Raw genomic sequence first — 25,142 nt, forward strand, 5'->3', positions numbered from 1 at the left:
TTTAACAGCATACAATGTTGGCAAACTCTCAATCATTTCAACTTTCCACTCCTTCCCTGTTTCGCTGTTGCCAATGGCGCATCTTTGTGCATCAACCTACATGCATGACATATTCAATACTAAAATTAAACATTTTATGAACCCCTGGTAACTAAGTATGAACAAAAAAAAAATCAGAATGTAATCACTTGACCAACAAGACAATTTGTATCGTTGGGTTAATGACCCCTTTTTTGAAAATACAACAACAACAACAAAACATACAGACGTATGAAAACAAACGTTCGTGGCAATACCCACACCTTCGCATCAAGTTACAGAATGGCATGGCTTGAAACATTTTACACACATGTCCATCCAGAAAATATATATCAACATGACACTTACGATTCTTATTAATGTGCGCACACACATGCGACTACTTCATATGGAAACAAAAATATAAAGCCAAATTTATTGTTTTCTGCAATCATTTAACATGGCGATATTGAATTGTTCCTCCTAAGGGGAAGCAAAAATGTTGTACAAATAAAAATGTACGATAATATGATGTTTAAGGAATTGTTTGTCATGTGGTCAATAAAGGTTCTTGAAAATCAACGACTTATGTATGTTGTTTCGACCTTTGTGTTTTGTAAATCAAAAAATCATATTTTGACAAAATTTTCTGTAAATGTTGGCGAAATTCACAATAGAAATAAAATTTTGAAAATTAGAAATTTTGAAATTTTTGTACTTTGCTGCCCACTGTGGCCCAACTGGCCTTCAAAAGGTATTTATCCCATTTATACCCAAAAGTTGGGTATTTATAATTTTGCAGATATCTTGGACATGAAAATATTTTCCAAACAATTTTTGATGATTTCGTAATCTTTGTATATAAACCTGATCTTCTGATTTCATAAAATCGGATTTTTGTTATATATACCCACTATATTGACCAATTATCAGATTTAAAGTCTTGAGGCAATAAATTGGTAATTTTTCATCCGATTTCGATAAAATTTGGTAACAGTGATTTCTTGTGGACCCCTACCTATTTCTGTGATGCGTGGTTCAGATCGGACTATATTTGGATATAGCTGCCCTAAGACCGACCACCCAATCTCCCGATATAGGGTATTGAGGCCATAAAAGAATCATTGTTTACCCGAATTCAATGAAATTTCGCACAGTGTGTTCTGTTAGACCCCTACCAATTCCTGTCAAATGTAGTCCAGATCGGACCATATTTGGATATAGCTTTGTGTGTTTGTGGAGGCATGTCCGCCTATGACGCTGAACGCCTGGGTTCGAATCCTGGCGAGACCATCAGAAAAAATTGTCAGCGGTGGTTTACCCCTCCTAATGCTGGCAACATTTGTAAGGTACTATGCCATGTAAAACTTCTCTCCAATGAGGTGTCGCACTGCGGCACGCCGTTCGGACTCGGCTATAAAAAGGAGGCCCCTTATCGTTGAGCTTTAACTTGAATCCGACTGCACTCTTAGTGGAATGTTCATGGGCAAAATTTGTTTTGTTTTGTGTTCCTCATAGACTCAGAAACGACTGAACCGATTATCTTGAAAGTTTTACTGATGGTGCACAATGATCCCATGGTGAAAATAGGGTACTATATTTTTTGATATCTGAAGGGGGATACCCTAATTTTCAGAAACGCCAGATCTCGGAGATGGGTGGTGCGACTTAAGCGAAGTTTTGTGTGCTCTCTTATAGTAGCTTTCAAACAAAAATTTGGTATTCAAATTTCCGATGGGGTACCTAGGGGGATGGGCGCCCCACCCCAAAACCGGGGTAGGCGCCGCACCCCAAAACCTACCCAATTAATAAATATATATATATATACCAATAACGACAATATGCGACTCAAATGAAAAATATTTAAGATTAGAAAACGTATTTGATATCCAATTGTCGGTCCAAGTGTTTGGGGGACCACCCCAACCCCCAAAACACCCCTAAATCGGACATATTTACCGACCATGGCAATATGGGACTCAAATGAAAGGTATTTGCGAGTAAAATGCGAATCTGATATCCAAATTTGAGACAAAGTTTCTGAGGGTCAACCCCTTTCCGAAAACACCCCCCAAACAGGACTTATTTACTGACCATGGCAATATGAGGCTTAAATAAAATGTATTTGAGTGTAGAATGGGGGTCGCCCATCCCCGAGAACAAACCCCAAAGAAGACAAATTTACGACCACAGCTATATGGGACTCAAATGAAAGGTCTTTGGAAGTAAAGCACAAATCTGATATCAATGTTCGGGAAAAGTGTCTATGGGGCCACCCCACCTCCATTACACCACCAAAATAGGAAGTTTTTGCTGACCATTGCAATATAAGGCTCAAAAATATTGCCACCATTAGGAGGGGAAAACCAACGCTGAAAATTTGTTCTGATGGTCTCGCCCGGATTCGAACCCAGGCGGTTCAGCATCATCATAGGCCCATAGCATCATAGGCGGACATGCTAACCTCTGCGCTACGGCGTTGGCAATCAGTGCAAAATGCAGCTCTGATTTTATGACCAAATGTCACCGTCTATGGGCCACTTGCGCTATTGCCACCAATAGCAACCGCAAGCTTCAAAAAAATTGAGGTATTTTTACCAATTTCAGAGTAACAGAAGAATTTTGGCCATTTTCTATTTTGAAAAAATGTGGAGTGGTCCCTCCCAAAATAAAATACTGGCTACCATGAATAGCATTTGTCCAATTTGCGCTCTTTAGGGCTTAAGAATTAAAATCAGGAGATCGGTTTTTTATGGGAGCTGTATCAGTCAATAGACCGATTCAGACCATATTTGTCACGTATATTGAAGGTCATGGGAGAAGCAGTTGTACAAAATTTCAGCCAAATCGAATAGTAGTTGCGCCCTCTAGCAGCTCAAGATCCGAGATCAGTTTATATGGCAGCTATATCAGGTTATGGATCGTTTTGAACCATACTTAGCACAGTTATTGGAAGTCAACAAAATTCGTCATGCAAAATTTCAGCCAAATCGGATAAGAAGTGCGCCCTCTAGTGGCTCAAGAAGTCAAGATCCAAGATATGGCAGCTATATCAGGTTATGGACCGATTTGAACCATACTTTGTACAGTTAATGGAAGTCATAACAAAACACGTTTTCAAAATTTCAGCCAAATTGGATAAGAACTGCACCCTCTAGAGGCTCAAGAAGTCAAGATCCCAGATCGGTTTATATGGCAACTATATCAAAACATGGACCGATATGGCCCATTAACAATCCCAACCACACTTAGTATAACTACACTAATAAGAAGTATTTGTGAGAAATTTCAAGCGGCTAGCTTTACTACTTCGAAAGTTAGCGTGCTTTCGACAGACAAACGGACGGACATGGTTATATCGCCTTTAAATGTCATGACGGTCAAGAATATTTACACTTTATAGGGCCTCAGACGAACATTTCGAGGAGTTACAAACGGAATGACGAAATTAGAATACCACCATCCTATGGTGTAGGATATAAAAATTTTTACGAAATTTTCTTGGTTTTTACGGCAATAAAAATTTAGCAAAATTTTCTGAAATTTTAACAAAATTTTTATTTAAATAAAATTTTAACAAAATTTTGATAGAAATGAAATGTTGACAAAATATCCCATAAAAATAAAACTTTTACAAAATTATCTATAGAAATAAAATTTACACAAAATTTTCTACAGCTATTAAATTTGGACAAGATAGAAATAACATTTTAACAAAAATTCCTGTAAAAATGATTTTTTGAAAAAAATGTCATTCAAATTAAATTTTGACAATTTCCACAGAATGAGTTTTTGGAAAACATATTTCAAAAAAATGTTGAATAGAAAAGAAATTTTGAAATTTTCTATAGAAATAAAATTTTAACAAAATCTAATACATAATCAGAATTCACTGAATAAGGTTAGACCAAACGATCAGCTGACGTACAATTTTTTTTTAATTTTTGGAGGTACTCGGCGTTGGGGATGTCAACTTGTTATCTTTTTACATTTATTCTATGTTTACTTTTTCTCCTATTTGATGACATTTTCAATCGGCAAATTTGACATCATTACTGATGTTCATGGGGCCTTTCCACATTATGTGTCCGCAAGTGACTTAACCTTCCATTAGTGATTCCTGATACATAATCAATTTATGTTTTTGTCAGGATTCACTAATAGAAGGTTAGGTCACATGCAAAAACACAAAGTGGATAGGCCCCATAAACATCATTAAGGATGTCAAATCTGACGATTGAAAATGTCATCATATAGGAGAAAACGTAAACAAAGAATGAATGTAAAAAGAGAACAAGTTGACATCCTCAATGCCAAGTACTGCCAAATATTAAAAAAAAAGTATATCGGCTGATCGCTTGGCTTAACCTTATTCAGTGAATCCTGTGTTTTTGTGTGTTTGTTTGTTTCGTATAGACTAAAAAACGGCTCAACGGATTTTCTTGAAATTTTGACAGATGGCGCATAATGATCCCATGGTGAAAATAGGATACTAAATTTTTTTGATATCGGAAGGGGGGTGCGGCCCCTCTCTCAAATTTTCTGAAACGCCAGATTTCGGAAATGGGTAGTGCGATTTAGGCGAAACTTTGTGTGCTCTACTATAGTAACTTAAAAACAAAAATTTGGTATGCAATTTCGGGTTAGGTGCCTAGGGGGGCCGCACTACCCCAAAACCCGCCAAATATATATATATATATATATATATCAGGACAATATGGGAATCAAATGAATGGTATTTAAAAGTAGAAAACGTACGCTGTATCCAATTGTGGGAACAAGTATTAGGTGATCATATGGGATTAACATAAAGGCATTTAGGTTGTTATACTCTGAAATCAAGCGACATACATACACTTTCGTAGCATGGTACTTCACTTGTCGAAAATAAATGTTTAAATGATAATTTTGTTTCATATATTGTACAACAAGGCGCAGCAGAAAGGACCCGGTTCAGCTCGGGTCAAGTGAATCAATTCATATATTCGCCTATTTTAGCCGAGCTAAATAATGAAACAAAATTTTGACAAAAATCCTAAAGAAACGAAATTTTAACAAAATTTTCTCACGATTCACTAATAGGTCACTTGCGAAAACATAAAGTGGATAGGCCCCATAAACACCATTAAAGATGTCAAATCTGCCGATTGAAAGTGTCATCAAATAGGGGAAAACAAACAAAGAATGAATGTAAAAAGAGAACAAGTTGACATCCTCAATGCCAAGTACTGCCAAAAATTATAACAATTTAATGTCGGCTGATCGCTTGGCTTTGGTTGCACTAATCACTGATTTTGATTTTGTTGTTGGGCAACTATCACTACCTGTAAATGAATATATCTTGTAATAAACGGCGATAAAATTAGCCGTTTAGCTAATCAGGGATACCATTCTTCTTGATACAAACTAAAATCATGTTTACACTAGAGCTCGGGTCCACTTAATTTTAGATAATCTCCCAAACCCGTTTACACTACGATTCAAGTGGTTTGCATTTGTCAACAGGAATGCTTTTGACAGGGGTTTTCTGCATTTTTATTGTGTTCAGCATATATGTATATTGTGGTCAGCAACCGATTATTTTAAATTTGACAAAAAAATTTTATATTTTCAATAAGAAATCGTTAAAAATTTGAGAAAAAATGCTACCCAAAACTACCGATAAAAACCGGTATTCAATACAAACGCAGTGTTGCATTTCAATGTCGAAGGAAATCTCCTCAAATAAGTAGATTTGCTCACACTGAAAATGTATAGGAAACCTCGTTGCAAATCTCGAGATTTCTGAAATCTGGTTGCAAATCTAGAATTGCTCCAATTGCTAACAGCGAGATCCGCTTAAAACCTTGTACTGACTTCGACTTTTCGCCCGAACAACTGTCAAAACACACTATAAAAAATGGGTTCTATAACCAAAACAGCAGCGTCTCACGCAAACAGCTGTTAACAGCCGGCCAGTTTTGACGGTATTAAGATGTCAGATATTTGTTTGCATTCTCTTTGTTGTCATCTTCTTTCTCGCATATTCTCTGCTCATGTACGCACACGTATACTCAAATTTCTTTTTGTGTGTTGGCAAAACGTCGATCACCTTGATGGCAATATGGCGGATAGCACCATATGATTTTTGGTTGTTGTGCAAATGAGACCACCTTTAATTGTTTCGCCATGGTTAATGGGTAAATAAAACACGACAAATATTGTACAAAAACTTTGATAATGTGTTTGTAAAAAGAAACACATATATAATAAAACAAAATGTTGACAAGTAGAAAAAATATTTTGACAAAATATTCAATAGGAATAAAATTGTGAAATTTTTTCAATAGAAATAACATTAAAAAAAATAGAAAATAAGTTTTTTTAAATTGCATGGTAGTATGTATATCGCGATACGAGCAGCCTGTCAAATGCTTTAACAACACCACAATTGGCCTGACTTTTTAAGTTTTCTTTGAACAGAAAGCATTAGACACAATGGTCGATAACCGCGCCATATGCTACAATGGAATCTTTAATTTTCCCGAAGAAATTTTAAAAATTTTCAAAGAATTTTTACACAATTTTCCAAAGAAATAAAATTTTGACAATTTTCGAAAGAATAAATATTTTAAAAACATTTTTATAAAATCTCTTGCTAATGGAAATTTCCTACTTTTAACCTATGGATTGGTTTTAATTAAATTTTTAAACAATTTCATCATAGTAAAATAGTGTTTTAACAAAACAAACGCAACCGTAATGAAAACAGCTGATTCCACCACAATGCCTTTGCAGCACAATTTGCGTCTGGCCCTGTTAGAGTTGGCATCACTAGCTGTCAGCTGTCTACACGAATGTCAGCACAAAAGCCACAATAAAAGTAGCCGACGAAGAACACGTCAGTTGAATTGTTGGCACTACACTGGGGAGCATTATTTTTGTACGTAACTGAGTTCTAGAAACATTTAAAACAATTCGAAAGGTAAATAGAAGGTGGAACAAAAGAAAGCATTCTCGAAAAACACATGCTAAATTAAAAATTGGCCAGGTGAATTGTGTGCCACAAAGAAATAAGGTGAATTTCATTGAAAACTACACCAAGCGCAAGAAAACAAAAATTCTGTCAGCGGCGACGTGCAAAAAACATATGGACGAGAAGAGAAAGTTTTCCGGCTTAAATAACCTTAAATTTTCTTGAAATCAATTAAATGTGAAATTTTAACTAAAATTATAAAATTCCTTTTAGGTATCTAACAAGCCACACGGTCTGTTTTGTAGGTTGTTGTTGTTGTTGTTGGTAAAATGTTGCACAAAAAGACCACGTCATGTTGGTGGTCAATGGCTGCCGTCGCCTGTCTGCTCTTTGTGACCGCCTTCCACATACGTGGCGTTCAATCAGCGGCTGTAATGTCCGTTGATTTGGGTTCGGAATGGATGAAAGTTGGCATTGTCTCACCGGGAGTACCCATGGAAATTGCTTTGAATCGTGAATCAAAACGAAAAACTCCAGTCACATTGTCCTTCCGCAATGGTGTGCGATCATTTGGTGATGATGCAGTAACTGATGGCATCAAAGATCCAGCTTCGGCCTATAGTTATCTATTGGATTTATTAGGAAAACAAATTGATAATCCAATTGTGGAATTGTACAGGTGAGTGTAGTGTGTGTGTGTGTGTTTGTGTGTGTGATTGAAGATTAATTAATCAAAAAATAAGACACCAAAGAAGTTGTGGTCAATATAGAGATAGATAGTGAAATATGGACGCTAGGTAATATCATGCCTTCGATAGAAAAGCTCGCTTTTGGCAATTTTACAATTTGTAAAAAGTTTCACCAAGCTGTCTTTTCTAAATTGATAAGAATAATTATGAATTGGGAATTTTCTAACACTTGTTTTCTTCGCAATCAAGTGGTTGGTTTAACAGATATAAAAGAAAAACTTTCTTAGATCATAAAAAAAATAAAAATTGTACGACCAAAGTTACACCTAAAGAGAATCCTGAAAGATTTGGGCTTTTTGGGACGCTGGTTCCGCGTTAACTTTAGTTTACAGCAGAATTAAATTGCACATCTACCCATGAACATTCCATTAGCCCGGCACGGGATAGCTGGGGGCACCACATATGCTGGAACATTGAGGTCCGATCTGCGTGGTGTTCTTTGCTGTCTCGAGAAGCTTAGCAGCGAGCTACCAGGCGCGTCCGCAGTTTGCGGATAATGGAATGCTCCATACGGAGCAGCTGCGATGGCAGTCGCGGACAATCAGCGGGCGGTATCGATTGGAAAATCTCAGTGAGAGGACGGGCGACACCGGATCTTGCCGGTCAAATGCTGAGTGCCTATGATGCTCAATATGACAAGGTGAGTCATTGGCGCCTTTAAATAACCAATGGCCAACCTGTTCCCGCGGCTATCGGTCCTTTGGACTGGAACGATCTTGCTAACCTACAGGAACTTGACGAAGATCGCTACCTCCACATGAAATGTGGCTACAACAACTTTCTATTAAGAAACAGTAAGGATATATCTCTCATGTCAATGAGTGCTGTCGTTAAACATCAATGATATGGAACCTTCTTTTTATTATTGAGTCCAAACGGCTTGCCGCAGAGCGACAACACTTAGAAGAGAAGTTTAAATCACTGATGCCCAAGTATTGGATGTGAGTTCCACCTGTAAGCCAATCCAAACTGTTTTTGTTGTGCATATGAAAAAGCACTTGCAGTGACTTTCAAAGAATGTTCAAGTGCACAACAAAAAGAGTTTGGCAATGTTGATGTGTTTGTTGTTCTTAGCATTCATGACTAGTTTGTATCGGAATAGTGGAAAGTAAGGCTTTCTTCTCTCTTGCTGCGCTAATGAGAGTTAGAGCACTTTGCGAGCCCCGTTTCAAAACTAAATCGTGATCTACACCGTACCAAATAGTCTTTGGGTATGTAAGGCACCGTAATCAATTTGACAAAGAAGCTGATGAAGATACATGGCGTATTCGAAATCATGATCCACTAACCAGTCAAAGTATTTTGAATAATAACTCACACTTGCTCAACTTCTAAAAGTTCTTTGCTTTGCTATTCTTTGAATAGAAAGCGTTGAATATGGTATTGAGCTGGAAGATGTTCCAAAAATCACGAAAAGATTTTAAAGATCAAAATAAAAGAGCGCAAACAGATGAAATGGAATTTTGACAAAATTTTCTATGGAAAAAAAATATTGAAAAATTTTTCTATTGAAATAAAATTTTGACAAAATTTTCCTCAGAAATAAAATTTTAACAAAATTTTCTATAGAAATAAAATTTTGACAAAATTTTCTATAGAAATAAAATTTTGACAAAATTTTCTATAGAAATAAAATTTTGACAAAATTTTCTATAGAAATAAAATTTTGACAAAATTTTCCTCAGAAATAAAATTTTAACAAAATTTTCTATAGAAATAAAATTTTGACAAAATTTTCTATAGAAATAAAATTTTGACAAAATTTTCTATAGAAATAAAATTTTGACAAAATTTTCTATAGAAATAATATTTTGACAAAATCTTCTATAGATATAAAATTTTGACAAAATTTTCTATAGATATAAAATTTTGACAAAATTTTCTATAGATATAAAATTTTGACAAAATTGTCTATAGAAATTAAATTTTTGGCAAAATTTTCTATAGAAATTAAATTTTTGGCAAAATTTTCTATAGAAATAAAATTTTGACAAAATTTTCTATAGAAATAAAATTTTGACAAAATTTTCTATAGAAATAAAATTTTGACAAAATTTTCTATAGAAATAAAATTTTGACAAAATTTTCTATAGAAATAAAATTTTGACAAAATTTTCTATAGAAATAAAATTTTGACAAAATTTTCTATAGAAATAAAATTTTGACAAAATTTTCTATAGAAATAAAATTTTGACAAAATTTTCTATAGAAATAAATTTTGGGAAAATTTTCTATAGAAATAAAATTTTGACAAAATTTTCTATAGAAATAAAATTTTGACAAAATTTTCTATAGAAATAAAATTTTGACAAAATTTTCTATAGATATAAAATTTTGACAAAATTTTCTATAGATATAAAATTTTGACAAAATTTTCTATAGTAATAAAATTTTGACAAAATTTTCTATAGAAATAATATTTTGACAAAATTTTCTATAGATATAAAATTTTGACAAAATTTTCTATAGATATAAAATTTTGACAAAATTTTCTATAGATATAAAATTTTGACAAAATTTTCTATAGATATAAAATTTTGACAAAATTGTCTATAGAAATTAAATTTTTGGCAAAATTTTCTATAGAAATTAAATTTTTGGCAAAATTTTCTATAGAAATAAAATTTTGACAAAATTTTCTATAGAAATAAAATTTTGACAAAATTTTCTATAGAAATAAAATTTTGACAAAATTTTCCTCAGAAATAAAATTTTAACAAAATTTTCTATAGAAATAAAATTTTGACAAAATTTTCTATAGAAATAAAATTTTGACAAAATTTTCTATAGAAATAAAATTTTGACAAAATTTTCTATAGAAATAATATTTTGACAAAATTTTCTATAGATATAAAATTTTGACAAAATTTTCTATAGATATAAAATTTTGACAAAATTTTCTATAGATATAAAATTTTGACAAAATTGTCTATAGAAATTAAATTTTTGGCAAAATTTTCTATAGAAATTAAATTTTTGGCAAAATTTTCTATAGAAATAAAATTTTGACAAAATTTTCTATAGAAATAAAATTTTGACAAAATTTTCTATAGAAATAAAATTTTGACAAAATTTTCTATAGAAATAAAATTTTGACAAAATTTTCTATAGAAATAAAATTTTGACAAAATTTTCTATAGAAATAAAATTTTGACAAAATTTTCTATAGAAATAAAATTTTGACAAAATTTTCTATAGAAATAAAATTTTGACAAAATTTTCTATAGAAATAAAATTTTGACAAAATTTTCTATAGAAATAAAATTTTGACAAAATTTTCTATAGAAATAAAATTTTGACAAAATTTTCTATAGAAATAAAATTTTGACAAAATTTTCTATAGAAATAAAATTTTGACAAAATTTTCTATAGAAATAAATTTTGGGAAAATTTTCTATAGAAATAAAATTTTGACAAAATTTTCTATAGAAATAAAATTTTGACAAAATTTTCTATAGAAATAAAATTTTGACAAAATTTTCTATAGATATAAAATTTTGACAAAATTTTCTATAGATATAAAATTTTGACAAAATTTTCTATAGTAATAAAATTTTGACAAAATTTTCTATAGAAATAATATTTTGACAAAATTTTCTATAGATATAAAATTTTGACAAAATTTTCTATAGATATAAAATTTTGACAAAATTTTCTATAGATATAAAATTTTGACAAAATTGTCTATAGAAATTAAATTTTTGGCAAAATTTTCTATAGAAATTAAATTTTTGGCAAAATTTTCTATAGAAATAAAATTTTGACAAAATTTTCTATAGAAATAAAATTTTGGCAAAATTTTCTATAGAAATAAAATTTTGACAAAATTTTCTATAGAAATAAAATTTTGACAAAATTTTCTATAGAAATAAAATTTTGACAAAATTTTCTATAGAAATAAAATTTTGACAAAATTTTCTATAGAAATAAAATTTTGACAAAATTTTCTATAGAAATAAAATTTTGACAAAATTTTCTATAGAAATAAAATTTTGACAAAATTTTCTATAGAAATAAAATTTTGACAAAATTTTCTATAGAAATAAAATTTTGACAAAATTTTCTATAGAAATAAAATTTTGACAAAATTTTCTATAGAAATAAAATTTTGACAAAATTTTCTATAGAAATAAATTTTGGGAAAATTTTCTATAGAAATAAAATTTTGACAAAATTTTCTATAGAAATAAAATTTTGACAAAATTTTCTATAGAAATAAAATTTTGACAAAATTTTCTATAGAAATAAAATTTTGACAAAATTTTCTATAGATATAAATTTTGGGAAAATTTTCTATAGATATAAAATTTTGACAAAATTTTCTATAGATATAAAATTTTGACAAAATTTTCTATAGATATAAAATTTTGACAAAATTTTCTATAGATATAAAATTTTGACAAAATTTTCTATAGTAATAAAATTTTGACAAAATTTTCTATAGATATAAAATTTTGACAAAATTTTCTATAGATATAAAATTTTGACAAAATTTTCTATAGATATAAAATTTTGACAAAATTTTCTATAGATATAAAATTTTGACAAAATTTTCTATAGATATAAAATTTTGACAAAATTTTCTATAGATATAAAATTTTGACAAAATTTTCTATAGATATAAAATTTTGACAAAATTTTCTATAGATATAAAATTTTGACAAAATTTTCTATAGATATAAAATTTTGACAAAATTTTCTATAGATATAAAATTTTGACAAAATTTTCTATAGATATAAAATTTTGACAAAATTTTCTATAGATATAAAATTTTGACAAAATTTTCTATAGATATAAAATTTTGACAAAATTTTCTATAGATATAAAATTTTGACAAAATTTTCTATAGATATAAAATTTTGACAAAATTTTCTATAGATATAAAATTTTGACAAAATTTTCTATAGATATAAAATTTTCAAAAAATGAAAACAACAACAGCAACATATTTTTCGAAGAACTGTTCGTGCATTCATTTAAGTTTCCACTTTTTATTTTGGTCACTCATAGTGCAATATCGTCATGTGACACGAAGGCTTCCCTGGGCATTTCTTCCACAAGCATACGTTCGATATTGCATGAGCACCTAGCCGCAAAAAAGGTCTGTTCTCATTTGCTTCCGCACAATTTGAAAACCGCTCAGAAAAGAGCTCGTATCGATTGCTGAAAAGATCGTGACGGTAACCGGTAACGAATCATGAATCTATGCATATGAGTCCGAAACTAAACAACAATCAACATTGTAGGCCTTCGAAGACGAGCCAAATCCAACAAAAGTTGTTCGTAAAAAAAGAGGACTTCGAAGCAAATGGTTCACTCTTTATTCGGCAAAACTGGTAATGTGGCGACTGTTCCGTTTGAGCAAAGTAGGACAGGTTAATACTGAAAAATTCTTTGGAAAATTTGAAATACGAATCATTGTTCACCATGACAATGCGAGCTCTCAATCAGTGCCTTTTTTGATCAACCATAACATTGAATAGAAGGGTCATCAACCCTACGGCACAGACTTGGTCACTTCCTTTTTTTACCGAACATTAAGAAAAAAAAGCGTCGTCAACGATTTACCGTTATGATATTATCAAAAGCAAAGTGAGATTTACTGTTGGGTTACATTGCCTATTGTATGTGGTCAGTTTTGTTTCCATGGCAATGTTATTTTATATATGTTATTTTCTTGCTACGCCCCTAATTTATAAATGTATGGAGTTCGACCGGGCCGAATCTTATATACCTTTCACCATGCATCGCATGTGTAAAGTTCTTTGCACGGGTTCTATTTAAAGGCATAAACTAAATAATGTTGTTGTAGCAGTGTATGCACACTGAGGCGTCAGCCCTTGCCGATGAAGGACTCCATAGGGTCAATCCGGTACGTACAACCGGCTCCCATGGGATTGAGAAACTGAATAATGATTATGAGATGTCAAGCAATAAATCTCATGAATTTCTATACCCACCATTATAGTATAGGGAGTATATTCATTAAGTCCATCCTTTTGTAACACATCGAAATATCCATTTCCTACCCTACAAGTGTATATATTTCTGATCGTCTTAAAATTCTAAGACGATTTAACGATGTTCGTGTCTCCGTCTTTAAAATTTGAAATATTGAGTTGAAAATTTGCACAGACTCGTATTTATTCCCTACGCAGTCTAAGTTCTTGAATGGGCCATTAGGACTATATTTTGATATAGCTGCCATATAGACCGATCTGGCGATTTAGGGTCTTAAGCCCGTTTGAAGCCGCATTTTCTGACCGATTTCGATGAAATTAGAAACAGTGGGTTGTTTTAAGCTTCCTGACATCCAACTCAAATATGGTTCAGATCGGACCATATTTGGATATAGCTGCCATATAGACCGATCTGCCGATTGAAGGTCTTAAGCCCATAAAAGCCGCAATTATTATCCGATTTCGTTGAAATTTGAAATTGTGAGTTGATTAAAGTCTCCTAGTATCCGACTTAAATATTGTTCAGATCGGTCTATATTCGGATATAGCTGCCATATAGAGAGATCTGCCGATCAAAGATCTTGAGTCCATAAATGCTGCATTTATATACCGATTTCGCTGAAACTTCACAGTGAGTTGTTTTAAGCCTTCCGAAAATTTGGAATAGGGACTTCATTAAAGCCTCCCGATATCCGATTGAAATATGGTTTATATCGGCCTTTATTCAGATATAGGTGCCATATACACAGATCTGCCTATAAAAGGTCTTAAGCCCATAAAAGCTGCATTTATTACCCGTTTGCGCTAGAATTTGACACAGTGACTTGTATTAAGCCTCTCATCATTCGATCAGACTGATTTAGACCGATCTTCTAATTAAGGGTCTTAATCCCATAAAAAGCGGAATTGACTCCCGATTTTGCTGAAACTGTGACCTTTATAGGAGTTCTTAGGATCTTAATCGTATATGATCCAGACCAGGCCCTATTTGCATATTACTATCGATATGGTAGTGGGTTTGTTATAAAAGAGGATGGTTAATTTATTCATGGTGGTGGGTATCCAAACTTAACACGTTTTTACTTGTTTTTATATATAACTGGTGGCCACAGTAGCGCAGAGGTTAGCATGACCGCCGCTGAACGTCTAGGTTCGAATTCTGGCGAGATCAGAAAAAATATTCAGCGGTGGTTTTCCCCTCCTAATGCTGGCAACATTTGTGAGGTACTAAGACACGTAAAACTTCTCTTCAAAGAAGTATCGAACTGCGGCACGCCGTTCGGACTCGGCTATAAAAAGGAGGCCCCTTATTATTGAGCTTAAACTTGAATCGGACTGCACTCATTGTGAGAAGTTTGCACCTGTTCCTTAGTGGAATGTTCATGGGTAAAATTTGCATTTGCATAGCTGGAAAGGACTCGCTCCGCTGCGCCTTATTTTACTTTCTAATATCTTTTTTAGCGTGGGGACACTTCGCCCTGAATGTGGATATCGAATTCGTGCTACTGCATCCCATGTCCGCCTATGACGCTGAACGCCTGCGTTCGAATCCTGGCGGAACTTCGGACAAAATTTAAAGCGGAGTTTATCTCCTCTTAATGCTGGCGACATTTGCGAGGTACCATGCCATGCATGGTCATGTAAAAAATTCTCCCCAAAGAGGTGTCGCACTGCGGCACGCTGTTCGGACTCGGCTATACAAAAGGTCGTTTATTCTTTATAAATTAAACTTGAATCGGAAAGCACTAATTGATGTGTGAGAAGTTTGCCCTGATCGGTTCCAGGGCAAATTTTTTACTTTACTCCCAATTGCCTTTTTTTTGAGTCCCATATTACCGTATTGGTAAATCGGGTTTCGGGTTCAGGAGGTATTTCGGGATTGGTCACTTGGCCATTAAGGGAAATATAAAGTTCGTGCTCTACTTTCAGAAACATTTCATATGAGTCCCATAATGGCATGATCGGCAAATAAGTTGTGTTTGACGGTGGGATGGACCCCAGCGTCTTTGTCCCGAAAATGAATATAAATTTCCCGAAAACCAATAAATTACCACCCCAAGCAGCTTTCATATAATAGGGAGGTATTTTGGGGTATGGCGGCTTCCCAAAACATTGCTCTGTATTATCGTGATTGGTCGATATATATATATATAAGGAGGTTGTTTTGGGGCTTGGGGCGGCCACCGGCACTTTGCCCTGAAAATAGATATTAAGTTTGTTCTTTTACTCCCTATTGGATTTGAGCTCCATGCTGATATATTCAAATTCGTTTTCTTCTCTCAAATACCTTTCATTTGAGTCCCATATTGCCATAATGGATCAATTAACTTATTCGACGTATTTTGAGGAGGAAAAGCGCCACCTTGATTTGAACGCAAATTTTAATGTCATATTTTTCTACTTCTAAATATCTTTCATTTGAATCCCATATAGGGTCGGCTGATATGCACATTTGGGGGTATTTGGGGGTGGAGCGACCTCCCATTACTTGGACCTAATTTTTTATGCCATATTTGTAATATCGTCGAATATATCTGTTTAGAGCAGTTTTGGGGTTGGGGCGACCCGCTGGGTACTTGGACCCAAAATTTAATACGATATTCATTTTCTAGTCTCCAATAGCTTTCATTTGCTACCTTTATTGCGCTTAACAGTCCAGTTTCGGTTTTTGGTGGCGTTTTTGGTGTAAGGGGGAGGGTCAGCCACCATCCGATATCTAAAATTTATGTAACTTATGTTTCCGTTTTTTTATTCTACGGAACAAACAAACAAACCGAGTCTCATATTCATAATGGGTCATATGCCCATTTGGGTTTTTTTTTTTTTTTTTTGGGGGGGGGGGGGGGGTGACCCCCTACACTTCGATCTGATTTTGTATGCCAGATTCGTAATCTACTCCCGAATACGTTTCATTTAAGCCCCATATAGATATGGACGACCAATTTGTCTGCTTTTAGACATTTTGGGGTTAGGCCCTCTGTACTTGGACCCAATTTTTAATACATATGGTATTCTATTGTTTTTTTCAATACCTTTCATTTGGTATTCATATTGTCTTTATCGGTCCACTTGTGATTTTGGATGGTATTTTTGGGGTAATGGAGAGGGTCCGCCACCTTTCGATATCAACAAATTATAAAGCATATTTCTTCTTCCTGAGCATATTCGTAATCTACTCCCGAATACCTTTCATTTCAGTCCCATAGTTGTCCAATGAACCTATTTTAGAGAGTTTTGGAGTTGGGGCGGCCCCCTGTTATTTGAACTCTACTCCTGAATACCTTTCATTTGAATCCCATATTGTCCTGATCGGTACACTTTTATTTTTGGAAGGTACTTTTAGGGTAAGGAGGAGGGTCCGCCCCTCTTCCGAGATCAAAAAATTATATAGCCTATGTTTCCTTCCAGACCAACCTACACAATCTGGGAAAATTTCAAGATAATCGCTTCAGCCGTTTTTGAGACTATACGGAACAAAGAAACAAACCGACAAACAAACACAAATTCATTTTTATATATAAGAAGAAGATTGGATAAGATTTGCCTCCTTAAAGTACTCAAAGCATCAAATCGAGATATAGGTTTATATGAAAGCTATATCAGGTTATAGATGCCATACTCAACATGTGTTTTGGAGGACATAGCAGTAGTCATTTTGCAAATTTTCAGCCAAATCGTATAAGATTTGCGTTCTTTAGATGCTCAAGAAATCAAATCGAGAGTTCGGTTAATATGGGTATAACAAGTTTTTGTGTAAAATTTCAAGCGCCTAGCTTTACTCCTTCGAAAGTTTGCGTGCTTTCAACTACCAAAGAGACTGACGGACACACATGGCTAAATCGACTTAGAATGTCAAGACGATCAATGTTAGGTCTCAGATCAATATTTCGATGAGTTACATACGGAATGCCAAGATTGGTATACTCCCATCCTATGGTGGAGGGTATACAAATGTAATGGGAATGGGAATTTGTGTCCTCCCATTCAAGTTAATCAATTTCAATAAAAATTTAAGGTGTATTTCCTCTTGATGCACAAAAATGAGTGTCTTAAACCCTATACCATCACCTAGCTCTGGAGTATGTTGCTTGATAATTTTTGCCATTTAAAATGTCATCTCTATTAGTATTCCAATTGCATTAACATTTCCCTTTCCCCTTATGTTTCAGAAAACGTTTTCCTTATTACGATATCATTCCCGATGCCGAGCGTAATACGGTGGTGTTTAAGAAAAGTGATACTGAACAATTCTCTGTCGAAGAGTTAATAGCACAAATTTTGGTCAAGGCCAAAGAATTCGCCCAAGATGCCACCAATCAACCCATAACGGAGTGTGTTATAACCGTACCCGGTTATTTTGGACAAGCCGAACGTGAGGCATTGCTAACTGCTGCCCAGTTGGCCAATTTGAAAGTATTACAGTTGATCAATGATTATACTGCTGTCGCCCTCAACTATGGTGTGTTCCATCCTTCGGGCATTAATGAGACTACACAATACTACATTTTCTATGATATGGGTGCTAGTCACACATCAAGTGCCCTGGTGAGCTATCAATTGGTTAAGGACAAACATACAAAGGAAACCAATCCTGTTGTCCAGGTGTTGGGTGTTGGTTTCGATCGCACTTTAGGTGGTTTGGAAGTCCAGCTGAGATTGCGGGATTATTTGGCAGTCGAATTTAATGCCATGAAAAAAACCAAAACAGATGTCACCAAGTCGCCACGAGCTTTGGCCAAGTTGTTCAAGGAAGCTGGACGCTTGAAGAATGTGCTTTCAGCAAACAATGACCATTATGCGCAAATTGAAAATTTAATTGAGGACCAAGATTTCAAGCTGCAAGTGACACGCGAAAAATTGGAAGAAATTTGCTCGGACCTGTGGCCTAGAGTTATCAAACCTTTGGAGCAAGCGCTTAGCAGTTCGGGCTTGACATTAGATGTGGTATCTCAGGTTATTCTATTCGGTGGTGGCACTCGTGTTCCCAAAGTACAAGAAACCCTCAAGCAGTATATAAAACAAGAGTTGGGCAAAAGTTTGAATGCTGATGAGGCTGCCGCCATTGGGGCTGTCTATAAGGCAGCTGATTTAGCCACCGGCTTTAAGGTGAAAAAATTCGTTGTCAAGGATGCCGTTTTATATCCCATTCAAGTGACATTTGAACGTGACCCGGGTGAGGGTGCCGAGGTGAAACAAGTGAAGCGTGTGTTATTTGGTCTGATGAATGCCTACCCCCAGAAAAAGGTTATCACTTTCAATAAACACACCGACGATTTTGATTTCTTTGTCCACTATGGCGACTTGAATCATCTGAGCGCAGAGGAACAAGCCTATTTGGGTGGTTTGAAAATCTCACGCGTGGAATTGCAGAAAATCAAGGAGCTTTTGGAAAAGACCAAAGATGAGTCCGTGGAGGCTAAGGGCATTAAGGCCTTCTTCACTCTGGATGATTCTGGTATATTCCGTTGCACCGGTGTTGAATATGTCTATGAAAAACAAAAGGTGGAAACTGAAGAAGACGATGAGGGAACTTTAGCTAAATTGGGTAGCACCATTAGCAAATTATTCTCCAAGGATAAGGAGGAGGAAAAGAAAGAAGAGAATAAGGAAGGCAGTAGCGGCAGTGCAAATGAAGGCGAAGAGGCTAACAAAGAGGAAAGCACCAAGGAGACCGAAAAGAATGAAACTATGAAGGCCGCCGAAGCAGAGGCTAGCAAAAAGAATGAAACCATCAAAATCGTCACCATCAAGGAGCCAGTGGCCCATACTTTGACTTTGCAGTTTACGGCTCCCTTGAGTGGCGAAGCTTATGAAAAGGCAGCAGAAAAACTTGATGCCATTAATAAGGCAGAGAATCTTAGAAACCGTTTAGAATCGTCCTTTAATGCTTTGGAATCACACATCATTGATATGCAACAAAAACTGGAGGAAGAGGAATATGCCTCTTGTGCCACCGAAGAGGAAAAATCCAAAATTCTGGCCGAATGTTCGGCCATGTCCGATTGGCTATATGAGGACATTGAAAATCCCACTCCCGAAATGTATGAGAATAAATTGAAATCTCTAAAGAAACTCACAGATGTTTTTATGGCCCGTCACTGGGAACATGATGAACGTCCCGAGGCCATGAAAGCTCTAACGCGTATGATTGAGGGTGCCGAAGGTTTCCTAAATAGTGCCAAAAATCTCACCAAGGAAACCAATCCAGAAAAAGATGTTTTCACTCAGGTGGAAATCGATACACTCTCCAAAGTGATTTCGGATACAAATGAATGGAAGCAAACCGAAAGCCAGGCCCAGAAAAAACTAAAACGCCATGAAAATGTACGCCTTACCATTAAAGATATCACCGCCAAAATGTCCACCTTGGATCGCGAAGTCAAGTATTTGGTAACCAAAATCAATTTGTGGAAACCCAAAGTAAAGCCCACCCCCAAGAAAGACAAGAAGAAGGACAAGAAAGAGGGCGATGAAGAGCAAAAATCCGGCGATGAAGAAGCAAGCAGCGGTGATGATGAGGCCGAAAAACCAAACGAACAAAGTGAGGAGCAAAAGGAGCAGCAAGTAGAGACACCCGAAGCCGAGGAAAAGAGTAGCCAAGAAACTGCACAAGACACGAGTGAGAATACAACACCCACAGATGATGACCACACACCTCGATCGGATCTTTAAGTAGCTAACTAAAAGCATTTGAGATACATGAGAAAAAAATATTTAATTATTTAAAAGACTGTGGTATTTAAAACGTATGTTAAAACGACAAAAACAAAAATCATTTATTTAGGGACATTCGAATGGATTTTTTTACAGCATAGAGAGCATGGAAGCTCCTATAGTGCTCAAAAGTCCATAAGAATTGATTTCTGGGAGAACCATTCGAATTTCTGTAAATAAGTTAAGAGACCAATTATTCCAGCTCGTACATTTAGAAAGCAAGCCAAGGCCAATAAACAATTTAAGAGACATACAAAGTTGCAAAGACGACCGCGTTCACAATACTTAATAACCCCTTAAAATGGATTTATTTGATAATTCTATAAAGGAAATCTGTCAGATAAACCTATTTCAAATTTATATTGAGTATTGTGAACACCGGTGTAAGCCTTTGACAGCAAATTGTCTGGAAAACTTAAATGGGTGTAGTAGTATCAAAAACAAAAAACTTTTTATAATATTCAAATATCATAAATTTCTTGTATGTTCCTTAGTCATTTCTCTTCTATAAATTACATAAATAATGTACTTTGTATATGTTATGCAGCTGGTTATCACAATTTGGTGTCTTATGTTTTAAGTTCTATTTAATAATTAAAAGTGAAATACGTACATAATTCATTATTTCTACTACACTCTTACACTACGAGTGTTGTATTTTTTTTTTAAATAAATATAACAACTGGCCGAAGAAGAAGATGAGAAAACAAAAAAACAACAAACACATAAACCATTCCGTCATAAGTCTACTTCTCCCAAACTTTGCCAATAGTAACCTATCAAGGAAAAAGTGCTATCCTTTATCAAACAAAACCCCTCCCTCACATAGCTTCTATTGTATTTTAAAGTTTCAAATCCTTAATTGTTCTCTCTTACAAGTTTGAAGTTTTTTGATTACCAGAACCGCCCTATCCCAAACACGCATTCAACAAACACATCTACACACGTATTTCATAAAATGTTTTCATCGATTTACAAAGAAGTATGATATACATAATTTAAAATTATTTAGCTTGATTTCTTTTCTATTTATTTTAAGCTTATTAATTAGTTAAAAAAAAAGAAACAAAACAAAGAAAATTAAAAGAAAAAAATACACAAAATTAAAAAAGGAAAAGCAACAACAACAACACGTAATAAACATCAAAAATTGTAGAAAAACCATAAACATGGATGTTTTTGTTTTTCGGAGACTCACTAAGCACTAAGGTGGAGCGTAGATTCGTATACATACTACCTAAGTATGTGTACATACTACCACATACTACCTAAGTATGTATACATACCACCTAAGTATGTTTACATACTATCTAAGTATGTATACATACTACCTAAGTATGTGTACGTACTACCTAAGTATGTATACATACTACCTTAGTATGTGTACATACTACCAAAGTATGTATACATACAACCTAAGTATGTATACATACTACCTAAGTGTGTATACAAACCACCTAAGTATGTATTCATACTAAGTTAGTATGAATACATACTTAGGTAGTATGTACACATACTTAGGTGGTATGTATACATACTTAGGTAGTATATATATATATATATTACCTAAGTATGTATGCATACCACCTAAGTATGTATACATACTACCTAAGTGTGTATACATACTACCTAAGTGTGTATACATACTACCTAAGTATGTATACACACTACCTAAGTATTACAATATGTATACATACTACAAAGGTATGTATACATACTACCTTAGTATCAATACGTACTACCTAAGTATGTATACATACTACCTAAATTTGTATACATAATACCTAAGTATGTATACATACTACCTAAGTATATATACATACTACCTAAGCATGTATTCATACTACCTAAGTATTGGGTTGCCCAAAAAGTAATTGCGGATTTTTTAAAAGAAAGTAAATGCATTTTTAATAAATCTTAGAATGAACTTTAATCAAATATACTTTTTTTCTAAAGCAAGCTAAAATTAACAGCTGATAACTGACAGAAGAAAGAATGCAATTACAGAGTCACAAGCTGAAAAAATTTGTCAACGCCGACTATATGAAAAATCCGCAATTACTTTTTGGGCAACCCAATATCTATACATACTACCTAAGCATGTATTCATACTACCTAAGTACGTATACATACTACCAAAGTATGTATAAAAACGGATTACTAGAATAGAACAAGACCGACATTACCGTCTTACAGAATATGAAATGATTGGGAGAAGCGAGTTACCATAATGCGAAACATGAATATGTCTGTGATTTTTTTGTACGAAGACCAAAACACTTTGACTCCGAAATTATATTGGTGGATGAGAAACCATAAAGGTTAAATCCTTTTCTGTGCCCATTCCTTGACAAAAGACAAGATCATCAAGGCAGCAAGAACCGATGGCTTGCCAGCCGAACTATTTAAAAACGGAGGCAACACGATGATGAAGCATAAGCATCAACACATCTAGTTAGAGAAAGGCGTTAGCGGATAGACAGACAAATAAGCGGATAGACAGACAATTTATGGGCTTGAGACCCTAAACCGGGAGATCGGTTTATATGGCAGTTATATCTAAATATGATTCGATTTTGCTCGTTCAAGAATTAATCCTGCGTATAGACAAACTACGAATCTATGCCAAACTTTAGCTCAATATCTCAATTTGTGAAGGCGTGATTACAACAGACACACAGACATAGTTAAATCATCTTAGAATTTTACGACGATCCACAATATATATTCTTTGTAGGGTCGGAAATGGGTATTTCGAGATGTTACAAACGGAATGAGTAAATGAATATATCTCTTCTTCCTTTGGTGGTGGATACAAAAAACCATGGAGTTTGTTTATTGCTCCTTTTTAGTTTCTGCCTATAAAAAGGTGATATACAACATTAGGCCCTACTGCACTTACCTCCTTTTCACTTGCTTTGACTTCAAGATGAAACTTTCTAAAAATTGGAACAAATCTGTTCTCTAATATTTTTCCGATAACTATTTAACGAAAGTTAATTAAATAATTTAAAATTTTTGTTCTAATTCGCCAAAATAACAAGCCGGTTGGTAGCTGTGTCCCAATAAATGGCCAGTCTTACAAGCCCGACATAAGTGGGCTACTGTTTGGCCGTAATCGTCTGGTTCTAGCAGACTTTAATGCGCATCATGTTTCATGGCATTCTCTCCTAGGTAACGACCACAGGGCATAGCTTTGGCAGAGCAAATTGGCAAAGGCTCCACGTTTTGCATGATGAATAAGGATGCCCCCACTAGGTTTACGAGGAGGTGTAGCAGCTCGCCAGTTTGCGTGAAGAATGAAGAATATAGGCAACGTATGAACCACGAGCCGTATGAGATGTATGACGACGATAGCATAATTACACGCATCAAAATACAATGGCTGTGTTGGCTAGGTCATGTTGTCTGAATGGAAGAAGAAGCTCCAGCAAAGAAGTCTTTTGAAGACACACAAGGAGGTACACGCAAACCGGGAAAACCAAAAGCCCGATGGAAAGATCAAGTGGTGGGAGACACCTCGAAACTTGGTGTCAGAGATTTTAGAATGAGCGCAGATGATCGAGGCGCTTGGAACTCTATTCTACGTTCGGCAAGTGGAACAAATGTTCTGTCATAGCCAAATAAAGTAAAGTAGCAGCTCGCAAGACATTTCCATTGTATCCCCTGCTCTCCTGAGTGATGTATCCTGGCAAGCCGTCATTTCTTTGGGATCAGACCACCTCCCCATAATTTTCACCATCGACCGACCACCCGACTTCATAAACTCTGAGCGCCGGAGGTTTATCAATCAGCAGAAGGCCGATTGGGCTGGCTTCAGAGAGTATACCAATCGCCGCTTCTGCCACCCCCCTTCGATTGTGCTGGCCGAGAGAAAATTCCAAGACATCATTAACGCAGCAGCCGCTCGCTTTATACCAGCCGGTCGAATACCCCAAGTGAGGCCCAATTTCACGGTGCAGGCAGTGGTACTCGCAGACGAGCGTGATGGGATTCGTTGCATGGACCCCACTAGCCCCAGAATCAGCGAGCTGGATCTGGAAATAAACAGTGTAATCAACGAACATAAGCGGAATTTGTGGCAGGAACACTTGGAGCAATGTAACTTAGGCACCGCTTCGGGCAAGCTGTGGTCTACTGTTAAGTCACTCTCGAACCCCGGTAGACGGGATGACAGGACCTCAGTCACTTCTGGCGAAATAACCGTGACTGATCCAAAGAGATGCGCCAGGTTGTTCAACCGTCCCATGGCAGCCGGTTGTACGTATCGGATTGAACCGATGGAGTTCTTCACAGGCAAGGGCTGCCACCTCAGTGTATAACACACCGATACAACAACAACAACAACCGTCAATTTATTGTGGATCCCGAGAGTGACAAGGCAAGGAGAAGAGCCATTTGCCGTATTCGTGGTCTCCGAGCCCAGAACAGCCATCACAATTTACCGTGGGCGAAGTTACGAATGTCATACGTGGGGCCAAATCATCCAAGGCGTTGGGCCCCGACGGGAACTCTACATTGATGTTGAAGAACCTGGATTCACCTGGAGTTGATATCTTACTACTGTACTCAACCTGTCTTTGAAAAATGGGCAGAGTGATCCCGCTACTCAACCCTGGAAAGGACCCGAGTTTGGGAGAGTCGTACAGACGGATCTCCCTTCTCTCACCAGCAGCAAAGACGCTTGAGGCATTACTCCACCCGAGCCTCGTAGGAGAATTTCCATACGCCGATCATCAACATGG

The 25,142-nt window shown here is 35.1% G+C and overlaps 1 protein-coding gene across 2 annotated transcripts; it reads left to right on the forward strand.

The window, feature by feature from the left end:
- Positions 1-6,877: 6,877 nt before the first annotated feature.
- LOC106085666 (hypoxia up-regulated protein 1) lies at positions 6,878-21,565 on the forward strand. 2 transcript variants are annotated; one of them, XM_013249996.2, is made up of 3 exons: positions 6,878-6,982; positions 7,247-7,652; positions 17,853-21,565. In XM_013249996.2, the coding sequence occupies exons 2-3, from the start codon at positions 7,303-7,305 to the stop codon at positions 20,353-20,355; spliced, it is 2,853 nt and encodes a 950-aa protein (XP_013105450.2). In that variant the 5' UTR covers positions 6,878-6,982; positions 7,247-7,302; the 3' UTR covers positions 20,356-21,565. The 2 variants fall into 2 exon arrangements, with proteins under 2 accessions (XP_013105450.2, XP_013105451.2); XM_013249997.2 differs by lacking the exon at positions 6,878-6,982 and adding an exon at positions 6,989-7,075.
- The last annotated feature ends 3,577 nt before the right edge of the window (positions 21,566-25,142 follow it).

This window comes from Stomoxys calcitrans, chromosome 4 (assembly GCF_963082655.1).
Source record: "Stomoxys calcitrans chromosome 4, idStoCalc2.1, whole genome shotgun sequence".
NCBI lineage: Eukaryota > Metazoa > Arthropoda > Insecta > Diptera > Muscidae > Stomoxys > Stomoxys calcitrans.